The 11,006-nt window shown below is 50.0% G+C and overlaps 1 protein-coding gene across 1 annotated transcript; it reads left to right on the top strand.

Moving 5' to 3' along the window:
* Window positions 1–431: 431 nt before the first annotated feature.
* Window positions 432–10,130, top strand: LOC112108188 (zinc finger protein RFP-like). Its single transcript, XM_029912935.1, is given in 8 exon segments — window positions 432–882; window positions 2,212–2,307; window positions 2,883–3,113; window positions 3,830–3,852; window positions 4,586–4,701; window positions 6,839–6,844; window positions 6,847–6,897; window positions 9,102–10,130. Coding segments are annotated over 8 exon segments (1,452 nt in total). The 5' UTR covers window positions 432–465; the 3' UTR covers window positions 9,614–10,130.
* The last annotated feature ends 876 nt before the right edge of the window (window positions 10,131–11,006 follow it).

The following is an 11,006-nucleotide window of genomic DNA, read 5'->3' as shown; positions in this document are numbered from 1 at the left end:
TTATCTGACACTCCCCCCCCCAATTCCCCACAAATGTGAACAATAATATTGATAAAAACTGAAACCGTGAAAGTTTAAATAGATAAATACAAAAATATTCTTACAAATAAATATTAATTTTATCTGTCAAAATTACATATTAAATCAAATGAATTCTGCCAAGCCTAAATATGACTCCTTAGACACGCAGTTCTGTCAGCTCATCAGGACAAGAGGTCCATGTGAATCCCCAGTGACCCCCCACACCAGCAGAGGGGGCTGATTGCAGGATCAGAGCCTTATTGCTACATTTCTCACCAAAGCCTCCAGGGCTGGAACATTAGGGGTGATCTGGCTCCAGCTCAGCAAACAGCCTGAGTCAGTTCCAGGAAGGGAAACACCCAATTGCTGCTGCTGCTGCAAGTGGGACATATTTCTAAGCTCAGGAAAGTGAGACTAGCCCTGTTACACTGTCCAGAGGGAGCCATGGCCACAGACAACCCCGTGGAAAGTCTCCAGGAGGAAGCTTCATGCCCCATCTGTCTGGAGTATTTTAAGGACCCAGTGATTATAGACTGTGGGCACAATTTCTGCCGAGCCTGCATCACCCAGTGCTGGGAGGGATCGAATACAGCCGTCTCCTGCCCTCAGTGCAGAGAAACTGTGCAACAGGGAAACCTCAGGCCGAACAGGCGGCTGGCAAATGTTGTAGAAATAGCCAAATGGTTGAGATTACAGGCAGCAAAGGGAGCAGGAGAGGAGAGGTTGTGTGGGGAACACCAGGAGACTCTGAAACTGTTCTGTGAAGAGGCTCAAAGTTCTGTCTGTTTGGTTTGCCATCTGTCCCGGGATCACAGAGATCACACGGTGGTTCCCATAGAGGAGGCTGTGCAGGAGTACAAGGTAGGGAATTGCTGTTAGGTTTAATGGGTAATAATTTTGGATTTTAATTACAGGCTGATTTTACTCAAAGTTGCCTGTCAAAGGTGTGACGCATCGTTCAGCTCTGTAAAGCCTTCATTGTACGGGAGATGCTGTAACAAAATTAATGATCTGGCAGTGTGGAGACAGAATCAGAATATCAAGTCTTAAAAGATATCTGCTGTGGGAAACTTTTCTCTGAGATTCTGAATGTTTTTCAAACTCAGTGTCCACTGCTGAAATAAGGGGACTATTTACACAACGGCCGGTGTTAACAATCAGTGAGGTTTAAATCACAAGAGCTGCAGGCCAGTCTTTGTGAGTGTGTTACCTTCAGACTGGAGATGGGGAAGTTACAAGCTGTTATTGTTGTTACAGATTTATTTATTAGACATTATTATTGTTACTTTTATTTGCATCACGGTAGTACTTACAGATCCCAAATGAGATCTGGGCCCTGCATGAAACCCAGCAAGGGACAATCTCTGCCTTGAGCAGTTTGCAGTCTAACTAGACAAAACACACAAAGGATGGAAAGGGAAACTGAGGCACAAAGAGGGGCATTGAGTTGCCCACGGCCACCCAGCACATCAGCAATCAAGCTCGGCATAGAGTCCAAGTCTCCCCAGACCCAGTCCAAGGCCCTAACCACTAGGCCATGCTGCCATTTTAGCATCAGCCCCCAGAGATGAAGTGTGTCCATTAGGAGGGAAAGATGCCTTGATAAAGGTCCCAGCATGTCGCACTGGACAAAGCCACATCCAGGGCTGGGTCCCTACTGGACAGGGATAGTGCTCCACAAAACTGGGAATGCGCAGCTTCAAACCAGACGAATGGCGTCCCGATGTCTCATGGGGTTTGCCCTGGTGCTTAGACCAACTCTGTCCAACCAGTGCAATCCCCAGGGCTTCAGGGCTGAAATCCCAGCCCATATTTAAACCCTGGTGGCTTCTGGGATTTGTATCACTTTGTTTGTTAAACCTTCTTAAAAGCAGGTCTATTGATTCACCCCCATGTGACTTCAGTGTCCTGTTGTGCACTATAACACTAATCAATTCACAAATACCAGTAAAGCTTGGTTATAATTGAGATCTCTGTGTAATTACTAAAAAAACGGAACCTGAATTCGTAGCAAGTCTTAATATGACACACTCCCAGTCTGCATTGATAAGGTTTCATCTCCTTGATGGCCCTGATGTTGCAAAGCCATTAGGACCAACAATCGTCTTGAGTTTGGGTGGGAAAACACCCAACTCCACACCCCTCTCAACCCTCAAAGTGAAACTTCCCGAATCCTTTCTGTTTCTTCAGGAAAAAATTCAGGCCCATTTGAAGGCTCTGCGGGAAGAGAGAGAAAAGCTGCTGGGATTGAAAGTGACTGGAGAGGGGAAAAGCCAGGAGTATCTGGTAGGTGCCTGTTGTTATTAACCAGCAGGGACTGGCAGTGGGAGGTCCATTTGGAGGCAGATTCCTCTGTGGCCTTGGTGAAAGTGGACTTGTGTGTGTTTCTCCATGATCACAGATTGCTGTGTTAGATTCATGTGTAGACAAGTCCTAAGCTTCCATTTCAGCTGATGAGTTAATGTCTAGCTCAGAAATCCTCCCCAAGTGAACTGAATGTCACCCGTGAAGTGCTGTCCCCTGTGTCTGGTCATTTCGTGCATTAACATGTTTGTTTCTTTTTTCTCCCCTGGTGTCTCTGTCAGTGTAGTGCTGAGTCCTGCCACCTGCTGCTCTGGGTCTGAATTCCCAGAGGCCATGAATGACATAATATGCTAACATGACAGACATAGAAACCTCCCTTTCAGAGATACAGGGGCTGAAGGGGAAGCTGTGAGAGAATCCTCTCCCTAGGGTAGAGTTAAATGTCAGAAATCTTAGGATTTTCAACGAATTTCTCCCTCCTACACACTCAGCTCTCCATGAAAGGACCTCAGGCGCCATTCCTGTCCCTGACCAGCCCTTTTCCTATTTTCATACAGAAACAAACACAAACCGAGAGGCAGAAGATTGTGTCTGAATTTCAGCAACTGCGGCAGTTCCTGGAGGAACAAGAGCGACTCCTGCTGGCTCAGCTTGAGAAGCTGGACGAGGAGATTGTGAGGATCCAGAATGAAAATATCACCAAACTCTCCAAGCAGATTTCCTGTCTCAGTGAGCAGATCAGTGAGATGGAGGGGAAGTGTCAGAAGCCAGCAAGTGAATTCCTGCAGGTGAGATTGAGGGAGAAACAGAGGCATTGAATCTGTGGGTGCTTAAGGGATGGAGCAGCAACAGAAAAAAATTAGCAGGTGCTTAGCACCCATCATCAGCCAGCTACCCCTCCTCCCCCCAGCACCTCCTGCCCGCTGGCAGCCCCATCGATCGACTCCTCCCCTTCCCTCCCAGCGCTTCCCACCTGCCTCAATCAGCTGTTCCACGGTGTGCAGGAGGCACTGGGAAGGAGGGGAAGGAGTGGGGATGGGGTGCGCACGAGGGAGGGGGCAGAATGAGGCTGAGTGGGGGCAGAGAGGGGGTAGACAGGGTGGAACTGTGGCATGAGGAAGGGGTGGAGTGGGGGCAGGGTCTAGGGTTCAGCACCCCCAGGGACAATTAGAAGCCAGCACCTGTGGTTAGAAACACCAGATCCCCACACAGGGAAGGGAGGGCTCCTGAATCATAAGCACTGGGGCCAGCAGTCAGAGATCTCAGTGTAACTCGGTGTGTGCATTGCTGACATGTGAATGACTATTGTTCTTTGCAGAGTCACAGACACACAGATATTAGAGATGGAAGAGCCGCATTAGCTCAGGGAATCCATGCCCCTGGGCCAGGGCAGGGCCTCTGTTCCCCATACTTGCTAAATCCCTTCCCTGGGATCCCCTATGTGTGTGTCAGAGGGGACTGAGATTCTTTCTTCTCTCTCTCTCTCTCTCTCTCTCTCCTCTAGGATGTCAGAAGCACCTTGAGCAGGTACGTGTCTCTCTCTCACTCCCCCTCCCACTTCACAACGTTAGGAAAGAGCTCGGTGGTGATGTTAGCACTGAATCTCCCCAGGGCTCTACAGCAAAATGTGTGGGGAAGGTCACATGTTGGATACAAATCTCCCTGATCAACTTCATCCTGAGGTTCTCACCCTTGCACAGAAGACTCTGGAATTATCCATTCAGTGGGAAGGACTGACCTCAAGTATTTCCTAGAGATGTCACATCCCTGGGGGACGGGCTGACTCAGGATAGTGGGGATGGAATATGAGCGTGTCACTGCTGGGGCCCTGGTTACCATTCAGCCCAGGGCAGCAGTGGTCAAGAGTCTTTCACACCTGAGGACAGTTTGGAGACCTATGTGAAATGAGCTGGGGAGGGGGGAGTTGGTGTCTCAGTCTAGCTCCTAGTGGTCAGATTTCTACAGCACTTCACTTGTGAACCTCCTGTCCCTCAGAGCATGGAGGCCAAGGAGTGAACTGGCCATGGAGACTCAATTCCATTTTTATCCCCAGAGCTGATCTCTACAGGCCAGAGTTGAAGAACATTCATGGGACATTTGGGGGGAAGGTTGCACGGGCATGGGCTGTGTCGCACCTGCTCTGAGGCTGGGAGAAGTCGAGGAATTCTAACTCCAGGCCCATTAGAGCAGTGGCTCCCTAGCAGCAACTTATAATGAGTCACTACATGAAATATAATCACGTGAAATTGTTTTTCTCCAGGTGTGAGAAGGGGAAGTTCCAGCAGCCAAAGGAAATTTCTTCTGAACTGGAAGAGCGAGTCAGTGGTTTCTCCCAGAAAACTATTGTGCTATTGGAGGCTCTGAGGAAGTTCAAAGGTACCTAGAAGGGATCTAGGACGGGAAATTAGGATAAACGTCTGAGACTGTTGGAGGTGAATGGAGCTGGTCAATTGGTTCATAATTAGATTATGCATCTATTTAATTGTTGGTTGAGAATGCCATGCACTTGGGGTCCAAATCACTCAGGTTGATTAATTTAACCCCTTATTTGTTCCAAAGCATGCCTTGCTATTACAACTACTATTAAAGTACGAAATGACAGACATACTGAAAGAAATACTGCCCAGTTACCTTCTCCAGGAGCATAGGCGGGTCATGATACATTTCTCCTATGATGCTCCGATTACCCCTTACAATGTCTGACATATTATACACATCCAGATTATATATTTATTAGTTCTTTTCCAATCACCTTTGAATGTTATGAATAGGAAATATCTTGTATAACTCATTCACTGCACATGCATGAACTTTCTAATTGGCAGGGCTTTTGCTGTCCAAGCCATTTTCAAGTTATTCTCTTTTCTGATTCATTCATTACCAGTCAGTACATAGTGATGTGCCCGGGTCACTTTGACCCTTTTCTCCACATGGGGATTTTTGGACTTTGGTAACTGCTCATTGGCAGTACATTTTGGGTGTCTGTTGTCTTTAAGCACATTTTGTGGTCAAAACATCTCTTTGTCCCACATAGCAACTTATGGACACATCACTTAATAACAAGGTCACATAAGGCGACATTTCCCTTATGTCAAGCAAACTGCTCACCAGGCCAAAGCGAGTCAGTCAGTATAAACACACAATCTCCGTCTGCCCAAACTTATGCATAAGAAATGATCCTTGTACCAATTCTCAATACTGAACATAATAACTAGTGGAAAGGCAACAAACTGAGCTGATAGCAGGGCCCAGGCATCAGCATATCTCACATTAATTCACGACTTACCAAAGGTCACAACATTCAGGCCCAAATTGAACAAAAAGGCCTAATTTGGGGCCCCTGAGTTTCTCTCTCCCAACTAGAGAACTGCAGGGCAGGTGCTCCAGAGCTGTGCAGCCTCCACAGCTGCAGGTGGAGTCAGTGGGAGCTGCAGGTGCCCAAACCCTCTGAGAACCAGGCCCCAGGGGCCTAAAGGTCGGCACCCAAAATCTAGACCCTAAATTAAAGACCGTTTGTTAGAACTGGACTCAGCCCATCACTGGGCTCTGGTCCCATACGGCAGCTAGTCTGGGCCAAATGGGCTGGAGGGAAGGAGAAAGCCCCTCCCCCACGGTGAGGGATCCCTCCAGCACAGGAGCCTCTTGTGCCTCCTCCACAGTTGCAGGCACAAGGAGTGTTCCTGAGAGGGCTGGGAATGGGGTGGGGGTGGGGGTGAGGGCGGGTGGAAGAGGGACAGAGGGACGTGGGCAGTGTAAAGCTGGGCCTCTGACACTCTGCACACTGGGCAAGTCACACGGGGCCCATTGTCATAGGTGTGTAGCTCTGGCTGGCTTCAGAACTTCCTCAGCCTGTGCCAAGGTCTGCACCAGCCCCTGCAGCCACTGAACAGCAGAGTCACAAATGGCCCCTCCCCTCTCTCCTTTTGTCAGTACAGGGGTGAATCTAGCCCATGGATCCAACCTTCCCCTGCCTCAGTTTCCACATTTATAAAATGATTTTTATTATTATTCCTATTTCTGCCTATGGAGGATGAAGCCCCGTCGTGCTGCTCTCTGTAGAGACGCTGAGTAAACAGACCCAACAGCTCACAATTAGAGCCAGGATTTCGCAAACTCTGAACATCCCGTTAGTGTCAAAGGGACCCAAGTGGGTAAAGTTACTTTTATGCCAAAGTCTTTGTATGACCTGGGTCTAGGTCACAGTAAGTGAATGAGACAAACCAACTGGAGTCTGAAGGGTGGGAGGGATTGATGAGAGGAAAAGTAAATCTCACTGACAGATTGTTTATCCTGGGATGGTTGTGAGGCTTCATGGATGTTGGTTCCATTGCTGGGAGATGCCTGAACGAGAAAGGAAGTAGAAGGTTTCAGACCTTGTTGTTTGAAATACCTGAGTGTGTCTCAGTCTGTTTCTCTGTCATGATGAAAACACATGTCTAGGAGTTCAGAATGGGAATGCTCTTATAATTATGAATGCCTGAAATCTCACCTCGCTTATCCTTTCCCTCTCCAGACACTCTGCGTCTGCACTGGAGACAAAAACAGGGGAACCCCTAGGATCCGACAGACTGGGTGAGTTTGCTGGTGGAGATTGTCTTTAAATGATAAGAAAATTCAAGTGAAAATATCTTCATGATAATGTAGCTAAAGTTACCAGCCCTAAAAATAACACATTAAACTGTGAGAAGATCCAGGAGCACTGGAACAAGGGGACCATGCCCCCCTACTTTTTAACATGGGCATAGTTTGGGGGCAGGCAGTGGCAGATTTAGAGTTAGTGAGGCCCTGTGCGCAGCTTCATTTTCACCCCCCATCCTTCTCGGGACCTAGTCAAGAAAAAGAACATTCTCTCTTATCTCCCCCCTGTTTTTCATTCTTTTTTTCTTCATCCTCCTCCTATATTATAAGTAATAGGAAGTAAATGAAAATAAAGTGAGGTACCTTGATTGGGACAGGGAGTTGGGGTGCAGGAGGAGGTGTGGGGGTTTAGCTCTGGGAAGGAGTCTGGGTGTGGGCTGGGGCCGGGGGTTGGAGTGCAGCAGGGAGCCAGGGGGGAGGCGCTTATCTCAGGCGATGTGGCTTTGAAAGCCATCAGCACACCCCTCTGGCAGCATCTCCATTGCGGGGGCAGGGTCAGGGGATCTCCACGTGTCGCTGCCCCAGGCACCGCCCCCGCAGCTCCCATTGGCTTCAGTTCCCAGCTAATGGGAGCTGCGGAGTTGGCGCTCGGGGCAGAGGCATGCCGTCTGCTTCTGGAAGTGGCGCAGAGGGAGGGAGGCAGAGCAGGCAGGGAGCAGCCTTAGCCCTGCTCGCTGCTGATGGCACGTCTCTGCGCGCCCCTTAGGGGAAGAGGGGCAGCGAGTCAGGCAGCACACGGAGCCACCTCCCCCCCTGCCAGGTGCGCGCACTGACCCCTGCTGCACTGCCACATTTTGGGGGCCTCCCTATCACTGGGGGTCCTGTGCCACCGCACGGTGTGTTTAATGGTAAATCCACTCCTGGGGGCAGGGGACCATGTTGTCCCCACAAACTGGAAGCCTTGGACAGGCCTGGAGCTTCGCAGGCAATGGCTGTGCTTCACAGCAGGGCAGCTGATCAGCTTCCCCCTGAGGAGCACAGCCTCTGCCCGCGGCGCCAGCCTCTTCCCGGTCCTGGCCCCTCTCAGTGGCTCCACCCCTGCTCCTCTTCCCACAAGTCCCTGCCCCCTGGTCAGGCCAGGAGCTAGAACTGGGCTGTCACCCAGGGAGCCTGGGCTGCACTGGGGAGCCCTGGACCCTCCACCTGCCCTGGGTGGCGCGCTCCGGGGAGCGGGGACATAGGCCAGGGCAGGTGGAGGGTCAGGGGCTCTCCAAAGTGGCCAAGGCTCTCAGCCCAATAAGGGGGCGGGACCTCAGTGGGAAGAGGAGGTTTAGGGTGAGGCCATGGAGGAGGTGGGGCAACAGGCTGCCGGACCTCATGTCCCCCCCCGCCCCCAATTCTACCAAGGTTCATGAACTCCTAGGGAGATCCCAAGCTGACATCACACAAACAATTCTGACATCAACCTTAGTGCTGAGTTCATGCCCACGCTGATGAACAGAAACACTCTCACTGAGCAGCTCCTGAACAGAGCTCCCTACCCTGAGGGCTGACACATCCCTCAACTTCACCCCAGTGCAGGGTGTCTCCCCATTGCTCTTCTCCAACATCCGGCCTTTCCTTTGGGCTGGGCTGGGCTCTCCCATTGGAGCTGCTCACTGCTTCCTGGATTGGGGAGGTGCTCTCCCTCCGAGGCTGCCAGCTCCTCCCTTCTCTCTGGGCTGGGAATGGGGCTACTCCACCTAATGTCACTTCCTACTCTCTGGTATTAAGCAGCTCTTCCCCATTGCTGCACCTTCCTCTCTGTTCCCTGATCTGGGAGTGGAGGCTGCATTAGGGAAGGGAGCTTCCCCCTGGGGCTTAAAGTTGGTACCTGCTTCTTCTGTTCCCTTCTCATTAAAAGCTTCTGACACCTTCCTGGCTGTGTCTGTGCAGCTGGGAATGGAGCAGCCCCAGAAGGGAAAGCTGGAAGCTGAAACCTCTGTAATAAATGAGAAACTAGTGAAGTGGGTCCCAATACAAAGACAGAGGAACTGCAGTGAAATCTCTGCTCAGTCTCAGGTGCCCAGGATGGAGGCAGCTCCCTGGGATCCAGGCCTGTCCCAGCCAGAACGGTGCTGCTGGGGAGTGTGAGAAATCGTCCCAGCCTCCCCCAGGGCTAAGCTCTGCCCCTAACGCTCTGATTCTCTCTCTCCGAGTGAATGTGACTCTGGATCCAGACACGGCTCATCCCCAACTCGTCCTATCTGAGGATTGGAAATGTGTGAGATGTGGAGACACACGGCAGCAACTGCCCAACAACCCTGAGAGATTTGACATTGAGCCCTGTGTGCTGGGCTGTGAGGGATTTACCTCAGGGAGACATTGCTGGGAGGTGGAGGTGGGAGTTGGGGGAGGCTGGGCTGTGGGGGTGGCCAGAGAGTCTGTGGGGAGGAAGGGATGGATCAGCCTTAACCCTAAGGGAGGAATCTGGGCTGTTAGGCAGTGTGGGGGTCAGTTCCGGGCTCTCACCTCCCCTGTGACCCCCCTACCCCTGTGCCGGGCCCCCAGCAGGATCTGGGTTTGTTTGGACTGTGACCGGGGGCAGGTGACATTTATTGTTGCTGGTGACGAGGCCCCGATCTTCACTTTCCCACCGGGCTCCGTCCCTGGGGAGATAATCCGACCCTGGCTCTGGGTGGGGGGATCCCAACTCAGACTGTGTCCCTGAGACACTGGGGGGGGGACACAATATTCCACTGGGGACCCTGAGATCAGCCTCTCTATCCTCACACACCCTAATCTCTGTGACCACTATAGAGAGCATTTAGTGAGCGAGCTAGAGAAGCCAATCTCATCACTGTCCCAGGGATTGTGCAGCCTGTTTGCCACTGTCCTCTATGATGCATGAGGGCTCTGGGGATCCTGGGTCAGACAGTGCCACTGAGACATGTGAAGGGGAACAGCCCACTGGGAATGAAACAAGTCATTGAAACAAGTCAATGAAACTAGCCACACTCATCCTACCCCCTATGGCCTGGAGGACTCCTGTCTTCCCAATTGTGACGTTATTGACATGAACTGTGACCGTATAGATCATTGTTTCAACCAGGGTCCTATGGCTGCACCAGATCTTGTACAGAGGCGGTCAAGTGGGGTTTCTATGGAAAGGCTGTAGTTTGCTGGTTATGATTATGCTGTCTGTACTTGTGTATCATTTTTGTATTTGAAGTTATGAATATTGGCTATGTATTAGTATCTTAATGTGTTTGATTCTAAATAGCCTCAGTGAAGCATTTGGTCAGCTTCTTGAGAAAGGACTATTCTCAGTAAGTGCCCAAACAAGAAACGCTTAAGTGACAATGTACTTTGGGAGACGCCAATCCACATCTGAGCTTTCCTGGGAATGTTCAAATTAATATGTAAACAATGGTGTCAGCCTACAAAAAGCTGAATCATTCATAGACATGGGACTTGCCCAGGTGGCTACAAACTCCATCTTGTTGCTGTGACTTTGCACAGGAAAACAAAGGGGTTTCTGCCCACAAGTGAGCGAATATAAAAGGCCCTGGAAACCCCTCCATTTTGTCTTCAGCTGGCTCAAAAGATAGCTTCTCCACCCCAAAGAGATGCCGGAAAGAAACTGGAACAAAGGACAATAACTACGGGGGTATGAGTGATTGCTGGACCCAGACAATGAAGGAGTCTAGTCTGTGAAAGAAGCTTATTGGAGATTTACCTGCATTTAGTTTCCTACTGTATTAGGCTTAGACTTGTGTGTTTTTGTTTTATTTTGCTTGGTAACTTACTTTGTTCTGTCTGTTATTACTTGGAACCACTTAAATCCTACTTGTTTATATTTAATAAAATCACTTTTGCTTATTAATTAACCCAGGTGGCAGTATTAATACCTGGGAGAGCAAACAGCTGTGCATCTCTCTCTCTCTCAGTGTTACAGAGTTTTATGAGTTTACCCTGTATAAGCTTTATACAGAGTAAAATGGATTTATTTGGGGTTTGGATCCCATTGGGACCTGGGTACTAGAGGCAGGAGCACTTCTTAAGCTGTTTTCAGTTAAGTCTGCAGCTTTGGGGCACGTGTTTCAGACCCTGGGTCTGTATTG

This window comes from Terrapene carolina, unplaced genomic scaffold (genome assembly GCF_002925995.2).
Source record: "Terrapene carolina triunguis isolate 2854851 unplaced genomic scaffold, T_m_triunguis-2.0 Scaffold384, whole genome shotgun sequence".
Taxonomy (NCBI): domain Eukaryota; kingdom Metazoa; phylum Chordata; order Testudines; family Emydidae; genus Terrapene; species Terrapene triunguis.
This window is presented reverse-complemented; position numbering and strand designations above follow the sequence as displayed.